This window comes from Crocodylus porosus, unplaced genomic scaffold (assembly GCF_001723895.1).
Source record: "Crocodylus porosus isolate Cpor-Errol unplaced genomic scaffold, CroPor_comp1, whole genome shotgun sequence".
NCBI lineage: Eukaryota > Metazoa > Chordata > Crocodylia > Crocodylidae > Crocodylus > Crocodylus porosus.
The window spans coordinates 77,324,557-77,341,359 of record NW_017728906.1 but is presented as its reverse complement, the minus strand read 5'-3'; the positions used below and the strand labels follow the sequence as shown (position 1 = coordinate 77,341,359).

Genomic DNA, 16,803 nt, shown 5'->3' with positions numbered 1-16,803 from the left:
AGACTAATGTTTCTGTTTGTGCTCTTTGCCCAATGAATCATTAGCCCAATTAATCTTAAAATCTTTTTCTGCTCAGTGCTGAAGCTTCCAAAGGAGACATGAACAATGATGCTCTCCCCATGCCCCATTGCTTCATTTTTAGTACACTCCTCTGGGAGGTGGAAGAATTCTCTCAGCAGAGAAAGCGATGGATCCCAGGTTGCATGACAGCTAGACTAATTAGCCTGGGTGCAGTACCCTGTTCAGAGTTAAGCTATGATTACAAAATGTATGACAGCTGATGCCAATTAGCTTAGGTCCACAGCAGAGCATTATAAGTAAAAAAAAACTCGATTCAGCAGACAAAATGGGACTTAAAACAAGTGAATAACTTCTTTGGCTTAAGAATATGGGACTGCATCTATTGCATAGCAATCCTCTTAATTGTTTTCACATCTAGCTGCAATGATGCAGCACCTCCTAGGATTGTGGTTTAGTACTAGTCATAAACCATACTGCTTAGGAAACCACGTGAGAGCTCCCCATTTAGCCATAGTGTACCCTTCACAACTGAGTGCTCAAGGAAATAAATCACCCTGAATATTTCCTTGTTGTTTAGCTTGCCAAAGAAGACTATTAAATGGCCTAGCCGACCTGCTGTAAGAAGAATGTTTATACTCACTGTCCTTCTGGTGCCACCGCACTGCATGTAAGTACACACCACAGTAGTGAAACATGAATTCATGCTCTGAGTGCTGAACTGTTCCCCGCAGTAGCGGCATCAAGTTGTGTCCATCGATTACCCTAATGTGACAGACAGAATGGAAGTCACCAAGCTGGAGCAGGTACCTGTCCTCAGGTTTCTGATGGAAAATGACAATTCTTAGACAAACTGAGATTCGATAGAGGGAATGCTAACATTTTTAGCCTTGTAGACACATTGGAGTCACCCATACAATAATTAACAATAGCTTCTAGTTTTATTGTACCTTTCATGCAAAGCTATTAGAAAAGCAGCATGCTACCAATAAGCCATTCTATTGATGCAAATTAGCACTACCATAATTTTACAGAAGAGTAAATAAACTATAGTCATTGAGAGGTGAAGATCAACTCTTTTGAAGTTTGGCACCAAGGTTGAAGTCAGTGGCAGCTTTAGGTGCCCAGAAGAAATGAAAAATCAGGCTATTTATTTAGATGATTAAATATGGATTTGTGTTCTAACGTTAAGAATCAAATTTTAGTAAATTTTGTCTCAAGGGTTGGACCACCTCTGGTCACACAGAGTGACCTAATGACAAAATATGAATCAACAATGTAGTACAGTTGCAAGAAAAAACAAACAAAAGGATGTAAAGAAGTTACACATGATACAAGGGCAAATGACAAAGATGATAAAGATACTGGAATGCGAGCCATGTGAAAAAAGGTTGGGCATATTTAATTTGGAGAAAAGGAGGTAAACTGTGTGTGGAGGCGTGGCGAGGAAGGGGACAGTTTTCTAATATTTGTAAAGATACAGAAAATGGAGGAACATTGTTTGTTTCACTGCCATGGAGGTTTTAAACTGCAGCAAAGCAAACTTGGATGAATTTTCAGGAAAAACGTCCTCACCGTTATACTAGCAGGACAATAGAATAAGGTGCCCAGGGACATTGTGCAACTTCCCTTACTGCAGATTTTCCACAAAAGGCCAGAAAAGCATTTGTTCGGGATGGCTGAGGGTCTAAAGTTCCTCTCAACCTTATGATTCCAAGAAACAGGGCCCACATATTCCAGCTCCCAGCTTTTTGCTCAAATTTCTATTGTTTCATTATAAAAGAAAACCATTTTTCACTTTTGTTAATATTCTAATATGGACAAACAAATTAAAGTGTGTTTATTAAACATCTATGAGACCCCCAATGAAACAAACAAGTTAAAGCATGTTAAAAATGTAGGGTCTTTCTGAATGCAGTAACTGTTCCTGTGCCTACAATTTACTCATGTTAAGTGGAAACAAAACTGAAGCGGTTTACTTCTGAGTGAAATAAGGTTACATTCTGCCTCCCCCACCGGTTTAGCTTTCACTTAATTCAAGAACATAGACTTTTCCCATCACCTATAAGATAGATAAAATATGATTCATAAAACAGTCTCTACCTGTCTTGTGGCACTGTGCCTCCAGCCAAATGAACAACTGTAGGGTAAATATCCATTAGACTTGTAGGTTCATCAATGACTGTGTCTGCAGGTAACACTCCTGGCCACCTAACTATCCCAGGCACACGGATCCCTCCTTCCCAGCCTCCCATAGCTTTGCCACCTATTGTAAAAGAAACAGTTGTTGGAGAAATAAGAAATACCAGTAAGACATAAGTCAGGAAGTAAAGATAATAGAATTTATATGCTCAATACACATACATGAACAAATATACATAACCAAAATAAGTGCCTTAATGAAAATAGACCTGACTTAATTTGGGAGAGTTAAGGGCAGGGTAGACTTTGTTCTTCCCAAAGTTAATACTATCTCTATACTTTTATATTAAGACATATTCTCGGCATTTATGAACTCATCATCTCTCGCTTACCAAAAAAGCAGTTTGTTAGAAATTCATATCTGTTACTTTATGTTAATATGGAATTTTATGATTGGAAAATCCCACTCTCACCAGAGGCCTGCTTCATTGTCAAGACCCGACAGGCTGAACAGTATGTTAGGAAGAGAGGCAGCAATCCCATGTGATGCTTGGGAAAGTGGACTGGGGCAACACAGGTCTCATCAGGCCATCCAAAACCAGATGCAGAAGGAGCACAGTGGAGTGCTTCATAGTCCTAGAGGTAGGCTCAGAAAGATGGCTGACAGTCTGCAGGGACTATGAGTTAATCTACAATTTTAGAGATCCTCTGAGGCAATTCCAGAAGGCAGCACACACAAGCAGGAATCTGAAGTACTCTACAGCCCTAAAGGGAACTCTATAAAGAGACTCTGTGAAGCTGTCTGCATCCTGATGGGATGCTCTTGCAGCAATCTAAGGGGTCTCTCTCTTTCTGAGTTCCTTTTATATTCATCTGATCTTCCTACAACTCCTCCCCCAGTCCGGTGTACACAGTGTATTGGCTTTCTTAACTCAAAATATTCCATGCTTTGAATACCATTTTAAAGTGTAAACCAAAGGGAATATTAATATTTCCCAGACAAAAATATATTGTGGAGCTAAAGAGAAGATTATAAATATGCATTAATAGCTTCAGGAGGGAAAAAAACTCTCAGTAAAACAATGCAGTTTAAACCCATGACTCTGAAAACCAGGAAATGCAAATGTACAGTTACAAGACAAATATTAGAAAATATGGAACTACAGATATATTATCTAATATAGGTACCTAAATAGCCTTATTGCTGCTCTTTTCTTTCTGCCATCATAAGTAAACACAGGAGAACACCTTGGAAACCAACCTGTTTCAGGAAACCAACATTTAAAATCAAGAAAAACCTGCTCGGTTGCCTGTAGATCAGTGATTCTTAACTGGAGTGCCACACCATGCCGGGATGTCCTGAAATCCTTTCAAGGGTGCTATGGGGTGCCACACAATATTTACAAACACAATTCACAAAATAAACCCAGAAATTTCAAGTCAATCCATAGTTGTGGTCTTTCTGGGTTTTTGCAACAGAAAAACTACTCAATTACTTTTCTGTAAACATAAAAAGAGTGAAAACTAAGGGTGCTTATACATGAGCACAGAGGCTGGTTCGATGGGCTGTAATTACTCGGTTAATTGAGTCTGCTGGAGCTTGGTACTTACCGCAATCCAGCCAGCCACCTCATTTCATATATCAGCATCTCTGCACTTAAATGGTGGCAGGAGTGCTTTATCTAAAGCTCATCAAATGAATGGTGCCCCCATTACCATTTTGAAGCTTGGGGATGCTGATACATGAGATACTTCAGGAACTTTAATTAGAGCATCTCTTGGAGCCACTCTAATTAAAGTGCCTCCTCCCAACCTTATCAATGTCCTAGGAACTGACATTTTCCAAGGGGTGCCTTGATTCTGTCCAGGGGTGCCTCAAGTCTAAAAAGGTTGAGAAGCACTGGTGTAGATAATTGGTAAAACCTGATGTTAAGGGGGAGGTATAGTAGAACCCAGTTACAGCCTGCTTAATCTGTAGTGGGTTGATGAATGAAGAATGAACTGTACAGCTGCTTGCTCTGACTTTTTTTATTTAAAAGAGTGCTGCTTCTCCACTCAGCTGGAGTTCAGCCACAGTCCAGCATAGCTGGTCAGCAGGGATCCTGGTTTTCTCTGATAAAAAACATCCCAAATTTTCTGATAAACACCCCCCTCCCCCTTCCACATTTTCCCATGATTAAACTGAAACACCACTAATACATATACATATACTAATATATATAGATATAGATATAGTGGTGTTTCATTTTAATAATTGAAAAATGTCGATTTTGGGTTATTTTTTTAAATCAGAAAATTTGGGATTTTTTTTTTTATCAGACAAAACCAGGATCCCTGCTGATCAGAGCACGTTGTCCTCTGAAATAAAGGCTACAGTGAACATCTGGACCACATTAATGGTCCTGTTCAGCTGTTCACTGTGACTGACTCTATACCCATGGTTATTTCATAAACCTGTATCTCTGCGGGGAGGTAAGGAACCTAATCCTGTGAAGTATCTTGATTTTATTGTATAAACAAAGCTAGAGGACAATTATAGACTAACTTCCCTACAAGGGAAGTTCCTTTTACTGTGTCCTGAAATGTAAGGGTGAAATTACATGTTATACTTAGGCCCTACTAAATCTGTGGAATATTAAGTGGTGTTAGAATATGCTGCAAGCCCCATCATGTGCCCCCCTACTGCCTCCCCCACTGCCTGTTCCATTACGTCCCTTCTCATGACCTCTCCTCTTACTACCTGCAGTAGTGGTGCAGGACAAATTTTAGATAATCCTTCAATAATTAGTTACCAAGCATGGAAAATTATAATACATTTATAGATTTTCTGTGTATAGATCTAATTATTGGGGCTACATCTTAAGTTGAGATTTGTTTTGTATTTGCATACATGTGGTAATATTGTTTCTTGCTTGCCACTAGAGGGTTGGTAAACAGGTGCATGGCTAGAGACCAGGACACCTGGACTCTATCTTTCCCCAAAAGTGGGAGGCAGAGCTGGGAGCAGAGCATCTTGGGATGTTGGAGGACTGCAAATTGCTCATTTTCTCTCTGTGGACCAGACTGAAGTTACCCGAACGTGAGCACAATCCAGAGATAATCTTCACTTAATGTGCTGTAACTTTGAGAGGACACTTAGTGTGAATTAATGAGCTTGAACCTGTGGGCACTCATGTTTTAAGTGTCCTTAGTAGGTTCTATGTAACATGTAATTTAATATTATTCATATTATTGTTATTATTCATGTTATTATTATAATTTTTGTCATATCATACAAAGCTGTAAGATGTAATGATATCTTGTAGCAATGGATGCCACAGCTTACTTATTTGTTGTGCTTTATTGCTGTACAATGTATTGTTGTTCAGTTTCATTTGGTATCTCCTTGTTCATTTAATAGAGCAGAGCATAAACTGGAATACCCAATTCATAGTCTTTCGAACATTATTTTTATACATCTATCATGTTCCATTTTACTCACCTTCTCTTAGCTCATTTTTTTCATTTCTCCTCTACTGGGATCTCAACCTTCATCTAGTCATTCCACTGTTTATCTTCTCTGCTACGGTTGTGTTTTTCTTGTGATAAGGCAAGGGGTTGAAATGGTAAAAGCTAGCTTAGTGAGATGCTTACATACATTACTGGTATAGGAGCTTCATGATAACTACAGAACCACACTTCCTCTGTTAGGGGACTTCCCTGCAAGGTAAGAGGCACAGGTAGAATTCCCTGTTCTGCTGCTGTATTGTGTATTATCTTAGTCAGGTAACTTAGGGAGAGTTTCATAAAGGGACTAGGATGTTGAGATGTCTGGTATCCTCAGAATAGATTTGCTATATCACACCCTTCTGTGTGATAAAACAAGGGAATGGCAAGTTTCCTGCAAAGTAGAAGGTATGGATTCAAGTGCCTGTGAGTGAGAGGAGCCTAGAACTCAGGTCTCCCATTTCTTGGGTAGGCTATTGTTAAAAAAAGATGGCAGTGGTTCTTCTTCATCCTCCTTCTATTGAATGTAATGCTTCTATAGCTGCTGCCCAACATTTAGATGCAAGTAACAGCATAGGTCACATAGCCTGTGAACAGATGTTCAGTCTCTGCTCACTTGGGAGAAACAACAAGTACACGAATGCTCATAATTTTTCTGCAAGAGCAAAACTAGCAGCTATGGGAGAACTATAACTCAGGAACAACCTGAATGAAGTGGCTTCTAGGAGAATCTCTCTCAAGAGACTGAATGTCTGTACAGGTAGGGGTCCAAAAGGAGCTGTAGAGCTGCTCTCTGGAATCCCTGTGAGCTTTGCTCCCTTTCCCTCCCCCTCCCACAGGGCCAGGGGAGAGCATATGTGAGTCCCAGCCAGGCAGGGAGAAGAACCCACACCCTGATTGCATTGGGTTTTGAAAAGTCTAATCCTGAAGGCTTTAGGGAACATGTTCTGCTTCTGCATTTTTCAGTGGGCCTACTTAGGCTACTCAGGCCAGACCAGAACCAGCTGACTTGTTCCCCCCTGCCTGGGTAGCCCCAGCCCCCCTAGCACAAAGTGCAACACTTAGGTCCCTGCTGGGCTGCAGCTGGGCTGGACCATGGTGCAGAGAGTTCAGGGTGGAGACCTCTGTGTATGGGACAGCCACAGATCCACACCACTTGCCTTATGTGGCATCCCCTTGGCCCCCTTCCCTTGTGTGGCAGACCCCTGCCTCTGCCCAGACTATACCACTTCGTATAACTCCTTGATAAAAGAGGAGAGAAGCTCAGGATCTCCTCTGTCAAAGCCTCACTAAAAGGAGAGGGGGATTTTGAGCTGGAGTTCTTCAGGGGCATGGTCTCCTGAGGCAGCAAGCTGATCAGTGCTGACTTGTGCCCTTGGCTTTGTCAACTGTCTCTGGGTAGAAAAAGGAGCCTGCAAAGCTCATTGGGATGCCTGCTTTAGGGATCCCTGGCAACCCTACCTCAGCACTGCAGGTCTTTGCTTCTCTCCTTGAACTTCTGTACAGAGTACTCCAGGTAATGTTTTCTCTGAGGGAAACAAACCTGGGAGAGTTCTCCTGGATGATTTGAACATATGTATGCAGCTTTAGACCACTTAGAGGTGGAGTAGGAACTACAGAAAACACAGGAAAATATTCCACATCATTCTCACCTTTATATATTCCATTCCAGCCCCCTCGTTGGACATTTCCTTCTTGAGCCTCCAAGAAACCACCATGGTCAGATGCAAAATACACAAATGTGCTATTCTTTAGTCCTTTCTTGTCAATTGCTTCCAAAAGTTTGCCTATAAATAAAGAAAAGAGTGTTGTTCTATAGTAAAACAGAAACAGACTCTAAGGACCTGATTGATTGCCCACTGAAGTCAAAGGAAACCTTTCCAGTGAGTTCAATAAGCACTGTATTAGGCTCTACACAAAGTCTTGGATGAAGTTCTTGTATGAATCAGATATTGACTATTATCACACCTTTGTATAGCCCCACAATAATAAAAATATAAAGAAGAATCACGATTGGAAAATCATGGATCTAGATGAAAGTATTTTTATACATGTTTCTAGGTATAATTGCCATAAAAAAAGAAAAAAAAAAAACCATCAGGAAGTAAATTGAACTAGTAATCCTTCACCCAGGCTTCTCAGTGCCTTTTGGTTGGGGCTTTAGTGTTATCTGTATTCCTCCACTGACTTTTGTGTGTCCTTGAACAGTTTGCTGAGTCTTTCTTTACCTCAGTTACCCATCTGTAAAATCTTAACAGCAACTCTGAGGATAATACCATTAAGGATTTTGAGGTGATACTAGAGGGGTGGGAACCATACAGACACACACAACAGACAGAAGCTCAGAGAAATAAAATGCAGTAAAGTGCACATTCAAGTTTTTACTAACAATTACCATATTTGAACCACTCTGGATTAAATACTTGAGAAAGGCATTCTTTGAGACCAGATGCCAGCAACTCTTTACTAAATATGAACTAGGAAAAAGACCCCACATTTTCTTTTTTTGAACATTAAAAAAAATGTGTTCTACACATTGATTATCTTCAGCATGGCACTGTAACTATCAAAGAATTCACCAGAAGATGTTCTTGAGAGATGGATAGTCTTAAACCAACTGTTTTCTAAAGATAATGGTGCACATTGAAAGTAAAGTGCAGCGTAACAGTGTTTTCATAGATTTCATTGACATTAGGGCTGGAAGGATCACGGAAGATCATCAAGTCCAGCCCCCTGCTCGAAGGACAGGAAGTCAGCTGGGGTCATAGGATCCCAGCAAGATAAGCATCCAATTTTTTCTTGAAGGTGTTCAATGTAGGTGCTTGAACCACCTCCGCTGGCAGGCTGTTCCAGACCTTGGGGGCTCAGACAGTAAAGACATTCTGCCTTATGTCCAGCCTGAAACGGTCTTGTAGTAGTCTATGACCGTTCAACCCCGTCATCCCTTGGGGCGCTCTGGTGAACAAACGTTCCCCCAGATCCTGGTGGTCACCCCTGATAACCTTATGGGTGGCCATCAGATCACCCCTGAGCCTACGCTTTTCCAAGCTAAGGAGCCCCATGGCTCTCAGCTTGTCGTCATAAGGCCTGGTTTCCTGACCTTTGATCATGTGCGTGGCTCTTCGCTGGACTCTCTCAAGCTTCTCCACTTCCTTTTTAAATTGTGGGGCCCAAAACTAGATGCAGTACTCCAGCTGTGACCTCAGCAAGGCCGAGTACAAGGGGAGAATGACGTTTTGGATGCACGCATATAATTGAGAGCTCAGTTTTAGACAGTCTAATGTTATGTGTTTCTGCGATTTGTGGTAAGGGCACTTAGTGCCTCAATCATGGGCAACTGGTGCCTCCTGAGTCTGCGGGGGAGCACCAGATCAGTGATGGGGAGAGGTGTCCCCCACTACCGATTGCTAAGCTAGCGGTGAAACCAGAAGTGCACTTCCGGTAATACTTCCGGTATCATGGCTGAAGCTTCCAGGGGGTGCATGGCTAATCTTAAGGAGTGCATGTACACCCCCTATATGTTGCAGTGGCCTCAATTTTATTTTAATTTACTTACTTACAAATCCAAATAAAGTCTACTCACCCACCAGCCAGTCCATCTCCTCTACGTTATCACCATATAAACCATGACTGCTTCTCCCACGAAACTTCTCTGTTGTGATGAGGGGCGTGTGGACATGTAAGAAGGAAACAAGCAGGAGGAATGGCTCGTGCTTGCTTCTAGAAGCCAGCAAAAATAATTAATGCCACATTTTTGCAAGAAGAGTGTTTTAGTGGAAAAACAAAATCAATCAATCAAGCAAACAAAAACACTTTGAAATGTATTACTAAAATTTGTATTCAATATCCTGCTAATAATAAGTTAGAAATACTACAGGAGGCCACAACAAATTTCAGATTCAACTTCCTTGATTCTGGGGGTTCCTTAGGATAACAGAGCTCAATAATTTTGCTTCTGAATTGTTTCCAAACTAAAACTAGGCCTTTTTTTTTTGGTCCCAGGTTAGGTGTAGCTGATATTGTACAATCATATTACTGAGTTTTTAGCTGATGCAAAATTAAAGAAAAATCATATTTTTGCTTTCTTTTTCACTTTGAAAATTTAATTTAAAAACAAAAATCTTCTTTAGGGAAAGAAATGAGAGCCAAAAGTTTTCTTTCTGTGTATGGGATGCATTAAAATGTTACACAGAGAATAGAATTGTCCCATTTACTGCAAACAGTCATGTCAGTAGTAGAAGTAAAATCTCAGCTAGGCTCAGATTTTACCCATGGATACATGCAAATGAAAATAAAGAGCTTAAGCTCTTTTCCTGTGTCCCTGTGACAAGGTATTTAACAGAATTTGGTGGATTATGACAAGCACTTTTGCTATGATTGAACTTTCAATCTCTAGACTATCAACTGTGTACTTTAGCACCAATACCACCCCAGCTTCTAATCTATAGTCTAGTGGAATTTACTAACATTACTCTGAACTGGGGGGGGGGGGGGGCAATCCTTTTGGCAGGTGGGTCAGGGTGGCTCTGCAGATGGACTGCCTTTTTAGGTAGCAGTGGCTCCTTCTGGATGCCACTGCTGCTGGTCCTAGCCCCATGATACTGGCAGGACCCATGCTCACAGCCTTGACCCAGGCTCGACCTATCCCTGCTCCAGACTTGGCCTGGTGGAGCAGACAAGCCCCGGAACAGGCAGAACCTGTGCATGTGGCCTTACCCCGGCCCACCTCACACCTGCTCCAGACTACCCACCCATGCTGAGAAGAAGCAGCAGTGGCAGCAGCTGCTGCTTAGCTTGGGAAAAGTGACCTGTCTTCCGCTGCCAGGCCCTTCTTGCTGCAGCATCCTGAAGCCTGCACCTGGGCTGCCCTGTAGTTCCTCTGCACTGCCACTGCTGGATGGCCTGGAGGTGGTAGTGACAGCAGTAGAGAGGAGTTGCACACTAGCTTGGGCATGGGCTCCAGGCAGCTGCATCAAGAAGGGCCTGGCAGCAGTGAGGGAGAGGGGCTGCTCTTCCCTCATGCCAAGCAGCAGCTTTTGCCTGGCCACTGCCACTGTTCAGTGTGGGCAGGCAGTTTACAGCAGGCATGGGGAAGGCTCAAGTTGGGGCTGTGTGCTCTTAGCAGTGGCAGGGAGGAAGAGCTGGGCATGCAAGCTCTGAGCTACTGTGGTGGGGAGGGAGGAGGTTGCTGACCGGCCTACAGCAGCTCCCCAGAACTGCCTGTGTGTCCTGTGGGACCAAATAATTGACCACCCCTGTTCTAAACAATGCAGTCCAAAAAGGCAGTATTATTTTTGAAAAACTCTTTAGCCTAATAATATTTTCTTCAGTTATCTTGACATGCAGACTGTCCGTCAAACTAATATTTTTGTATTGTGTGCCTAATGTTTTAGAGACCCGTTCATGGACCAAGATGGAGTGTATACCAACAGAACAAAATTATATTCCCTTCCCTACAGAGCTTATGAACTAAGCATAAGACAAGAAACAACTGAGGGATACTGACAGACAAGGAATCCCAGAAAGCCATTAAACAATACAGGCCAGAATAATAGGCAATTATCACAGCATGCCAGCTGCCTGGTCAAATGGTAACAAAATAGGTAAAATACATTGGAAGGTAATGTGTTTTTTGTTGTTTACCGTTCAATAAATGAAACTGTCTCTTTAAGTAGGTTGAAAGTGGTTTTCTCCAGCCTCATTGGTTGTTCAGTAATGTCATGGTTTCTCATCAGGATACAATTCCAGTACTTTGTAAATCCATAGCTGGAGAACCAGGAGATGAAAAACAGGAAACCACCCGTGGCAAAACATGCAATAGTCTTCCATTTCACTGAGAATAGGTTGGTAAGTTTTCCAATCAAAAGTGTAAGCACAGCAAGGGCAATTATCTGAGTGTGAAGCCAATAGGTATCTTGCAAAGACTGGCTTAGCTCAGGATTTTCTCTTCCTTGACATTCGTTCACAAGGCTAAAAGGCATTCCATAAAAATAACTGAAGCCATGGTTTAGAGGATGGTGGCAGTGATCGTTGCGGGATTCACAGTTCACACCCAAATGCCACTTGCCTGAAAATACAAATCAAAGACTTTAAAAACTGTTTCATTAGCTGTAGGTACTTTTGCTCCTATGGTTAACAATTTGTCCACTGCACTAAAGTATAATGTAGTGGCTCAACCAAGAAGACTTTCTTGTATATAGTTGGCATAGACTCTCAGGTAAAAGTCATAGGGGAGGAACAGAGATGATCTGAACAGGGTATGGGGCCTGGGGGAAATCAGCCTTTGTGGGGCCCTGCCCCTGGATGCAAGGAAGCCAGTGGTGGATTTGGTAGTGAGGGGGGTGAAGGTGCTGAGTGGCTGGACACACCAGATTTGGTGGTGAATTTGGTGTGGGGGGGAAGGGGGACGTGCTGAGTGGCTGGACATGAAGCCAGCGGCAGCATGGAGTCACTGTGGCCACTCCACCCAGCTCCGCGGGGGCCCCCCAAAATGCAAGGCCCAGGGCCATTACCCCGATTCGCGCCCCCTCCCCTCCCACCAGGGAGGAATACAATAAACAGAACATTCATTCTTCTCTTTCTCAACTCTATTAACAGAATTTCACTGGGGGAAAAGTCCAAAATTAGGAGAGAAACTGTGACTGAGTTCAAATACCAATGTAATTATTCACTTTAAGAAGGAACTTTGTGATATAAGAAGTACCTAAGTGGCACTTAAACACAGTTTGGATTTTATTTTCCCTAAGGCAGAAAAGGACATGCTCCTGCAGCTGGAGACACTGGTCAGCTTATCAAGGCTCCCAGCCACAGAAGTGCATGGAGTTTGTAGCTCTGATGTGCTCCCGCAACGGGGAGTCCTGTTCAGCTGACTGCTACTTCAGTCAGGGATCACAGATCAGATTCCACTGTGGTTTAAACTTAGGTTACTGCACAGTAAGTGAAAATTCCTGTGCCATATGGGCACATGTCTACATGTGTGCACCTGGATTGTGCAGTAACTATGGTAACTTACGCAGACTTGGGTGTAAATTTGCTCCCTGCATGATGCAGGTAGTTACTGCACAGTAAAGCACGTAGAGATGCCTTACTGCAAGGTGGCACTGTATGTGTGGACAGGTTTGGGACTAACTTTCATCTCAAGTCAGTCCACATAGCCTTACTGTGTGTTAATGCACTGTAATTCTTGCAAGTGTAGATGCTGGTATAAAAACTGCTTACTGCACAGTAAATGCTTATGTAGACACACCCACTGAATGTCTGTCAATAGCCTGAATCTCAGATTGTAAGTGCCAAAAGCTTCAGTTACAAGGGTGTATCAGTGCTTCTTAGGCATGTGAAATAGGATTTAGACCTCTAAGTATGACAATCACACATGGGAGAAACCCCTTGATAGTAGAAACACACACACAAGCCACACATAGTTCATCATAATCAGCAAGGCATAAGCACGGCTCATGAATGCTGCGATGCCAGGGCGGATGGAGTATCCCACAGGAGTGTGTGTGTGAGGCAGGGAGGGGTCCACCTGCTTGGTGGCAAAACCGGAAGTGGACTGGAAGTACTTCTGGGTCTACTGCTGATTGCACCCCTCCATTCCCCCCAGCACAGTAATCACCCACAGAGGGACTCCGGATGCCCCCCCAGACCCAGGAGGTACCAGTCACTGAGCTGGGAGGGTGGAGGGGGGACCCTGTGTGCTTCCCAGTGGACCCAGAAATGGACTGGAAGTGGTTCTGGTCCACTTCTGGGTCTGCTGCCAAGCACACTGGGGAGCCCCCTGTGGTCCTGTGGGACGCTCCATCCACCCCAGCATTTCAGCATTCATGAGCTGGCTGGTACCTTGAGGTATGTAGAAAAAACATTTAAAACTGTGTCTATCTCCAAACCATTGAATCTTTCTGAATCTCTCCAAATCGATTGGAGGGTTCCGGTTCAATTCAGAGAGATTAAAGGGTCTTTTGACTCGATTCAGATTCAGAGATTCATCAACTGAATCAGGCCAAATCTCCACTGAATCAAATCAGGGACCGAAGTTTCACAAAGCCCTAGTGGGCATCCTGGGCACTGCCTGCTTAGCCAGCTCTCACATTTATGAAGATGCCACGGTGGTCAGCGATGGCCTGGAGCATGACAGAGTGGAAGCCCTGCTGGCTGTAGTGGGGCAGTCACCATGGCATGGGCAGGTGACAGGTATGTAGGTCCCATCAAGGGCCCCAATGCAGTGGGGGAAGCCCAGAGCCTGGAACTCCACCACTATTGCCAGGTGGTTGTGCATGTAGAGCACCGTGTGCCCCAGCACATCCTGTAGGGTGGCTCACACCTCCAGGACCACCTCTCCAGTGGTGCCCTTGTCCAATCCAAAATGGTAGCAAACATACTGGAGGGTGGTGGGCATGGCCAGCTTGAGTGGGGGGATGGCCAGCAGAGTGTCTCCATGGGGACGGGCTGCCTCATGGTGGTGTCCTGCCACTCCATGTGCAGGTGGAATAGCTCCAGGAGGTCCTGGAAGGTGGGTTGGGTCATGCAGAATGCCTCCATCTACTGTTTGTCATTCAAGGTGGCTGGGTGGGTAGGTGGCTAGCAGGTAGTTGCTGAATATGGGGGAGTCGGCAGGGCCCAGACTGCTGTGGGCCAGACAGCAGTAATCATGGTGGGTCAGCAGGGCCAGCATGGTGGCCATCAGGAGCCTGAGGCACTGGGTTTTGCTGCCAGGGTCAGGGGTTGGAGCAGCCATGACATGGGGAGGCAGAGGCTGTGGTGAGAGAGCTGCTGCATGCTGTTTCTATGCTGTTCATGCTGCTCCCAGCTAGAAAAGTGGCTGGCTAGGAAACAGGGAGTGGGGCTGCCTTTTAAAGATGGTCTGTGGCCTCCAGCTTCCCCTAGTGGTGGCTAGGGGCCATTGCAGGGCCTCATGATGCGGGAGCAGTTTGCTGTTAGGAGCAGCAAATCTGCACCTGCCTCCCCGCACGTGTAGATGTCTGCCATGGAGCATTTATTCTTGGGTAGTTTACTCACGAATAAACTGTTCCTGGATCAAATGCATGTGTAGAAAAGCCCAGTAATAAGGAGGCTGCAGAAGCAGCCACCAGCCACTCAGTGACTCAACTAAGGCCATCAATAAAGTCTGGCTACCAGCTGGCATGCATAAATACATTCCAGTTTCTGTTTTTATATGCTGAGAATATACTTGATTGATTTCTTTGGAGTGATTTCTATTTTGTGGCTACTAAATAGTGTGTATATCCACACACGTTCCCCTTGGGTTTATCAAACATGGACTAACACTTTTTTCTATAATGGACTGTATTTTTAAATGTTAGATTGCTTAAAGTGTTGTAGAGATTGCAATTCTAACTGATTCTAACCATGAAAAAAATCCCAGTTACCAGGGTGTTGCCATGCCAATGGACAGGGATGGAAAGAGAGTAGATTTGATGTATCATACCTATAAGTGCTGTGGTATAACCTTGCTGCTGCAGTATTCTGGCAAAAGTTGTTTCATTGGGAGGAAGGCCTCCTGAGGCACCATTCCAAAAAACAATGCGTTGCTTGATGCTGGAATCCATGCCTGAAGTTTAATACAATAATAATGCATGACTATTTCATTTTCTCATATTCCTTTTAGATCAACACAAGGTCACATTCCCCTTAAAACCAAATTTCAATAACATACTGTCAAAGACCATAAATTTCAAAATGTAACAGACCTGCAAAGCCATCTATGAACCCTACATGACCTGAACTGACTCCTGTCAGTTGGTGTAAACCAGTATATTTCTATTCATTTTAGTGATGCTAGACTGATTAATATCAGATCAGGATGTGACCCAGAATCTTTGTTTAGTTATAAGCAACTGCGGTATTGGTGGTAGAGTTTTGCACTACTATTATTGAAAGTCTATTCAACGTCTAACTGACTTCACTGTGAAAAATCTTGTCTTTATATAAAGTTTACACTTGTATTTGCTTACCTTATTGCTTATAACCCTGGGGTAAGGAGAAACATACACTCAAAGTGGCTTCAAAAGGGAAGGGGAAGCTGCTGCTATTATGATGTACAAGTTAGGAGTTTCTGAGCCTGTAGAGAAGCAAAATCCCTCCAGTTTTAACCTTGCCAAAATTATAGCAATGCACTTCACTTGAACTGTTATAAGCTTGTGCATGTGACAGTTATAGTATAACAGCTGCTGCTTGCTTCTAACATCAGCTCCCCTCTCCCCTTTGGAAATTGCTTCAAGTGTACATTGGTCCAAGCTTCTAGATGTATCCTACTGAACAATTCCTTCCTTTATGTGCCCATCTTCACCTATTTATGGTTAACACATAGATCTGAATTAATCCTATTTAATGCTGATTTTTTTTTCCACGTAGCTCAATCTGTCAATACAGCAGCAGTTATTTTGTTCCTGCTTGCTTAGCCCCAGATCTTAAGAACTTTATGACAATTTTTGAGCTTTTGGCACAGCTAAGTTGACTAGGGGCTTCCAAGCAACATTTTCTTTCCTTTATTCTGTGACTAACAGGACACAAAACCATTTCTAAACACAAACTAATACAGTGTGAGGCATGCTTTTCAAAGACATCTGAAGTAGCTACATGGTACTAGAAATGGAGGCCACTGTTTTTAGTAATGTTGAATTTTTATAATTACAGTTTTTCTTACTTAAGGGAATTTTAATGGCAAATTGTGATATTAGTGAACCATTGGAGAGAGGCCCAACCTGATCTGATGGGGTATCTGCCAGTCAAGAAAGCTGCTCTGCTTGGGGTGCAAACTGGAGCTGCAGCAATGTGCTGAGTCAGTCTTACTCCTTCCTTTGCCAGATGATCAATATTAGGGGTCCTAAAGAGAAAAGAGACCCTTTATGTATTCCATGTAATCTAACATGTCCTCGCTGCCAGATTCCAAAGTTGGGAAGCAGAAGGTTTAAATGCATGTAATAGTGAATATAATGAGGAAAAAAATCTCTTTCCCATCCTAGCAATTTAAACTATTTATGATCTTCATTATAAAATTTAACCTTCCAGATTACTAAAATATGTCTATGCAAAGACAACAAAGGACATCTTGGGATAAATATGTCATGGACATGGAATAATCATGCCACTCACATATAATAACATATAAACAGGTGTTTCTTGGAACTGTCATTTGGG

At 43.0% G+C, this 16,803-nt stretch overlaps 1 protein-coding gene across 3 annotated transcripts in view; it reads right to left on the bottom strand.

Moving 5' to 3' along the window:
* Window positions 1-16,803, bottom strand: part of LOC109306118 (arylsulfatase D-like) — a 35,393-nt gene that overhangs the window by 13,712 nt on the left and 4,878 nt on the right. For all 3 annotated transcript variants that reach the window (XM_019529377.1, XM_019529375.1, XM_019529376.1), the window contains exons 3-9: window positions 16,368-16,489; window positions 15,092-15,214; window positions 11,290-11,713; window positions 9,230-9,366; window positions 7,299-7,433; window positions 2,122-2,284; window positions 662-783 (exon numbers count right to left, since the gene is read on the bottom strand). In XM_019529377.1, the coding sequence (XP_019384922.1) occupies window positions 662-783; window positions 2,122-2,284; window positions 7,299-7,433; window positions 9,230-9,366; window positions 11,290-11,713; window positions 15,092-15,214; window positions 16,368-16,489 (1,226 nt within the window). The remainder of the gene's footprint in view (window positions 1-661; window positions 784-2,121; window positions 2,285-7,298; window positions 7,434-9,229; window positions 9,367-11,289; window positions 11,714-15,091; window positions 15,215-16,367; window positions 16,490-16,803) is intronic.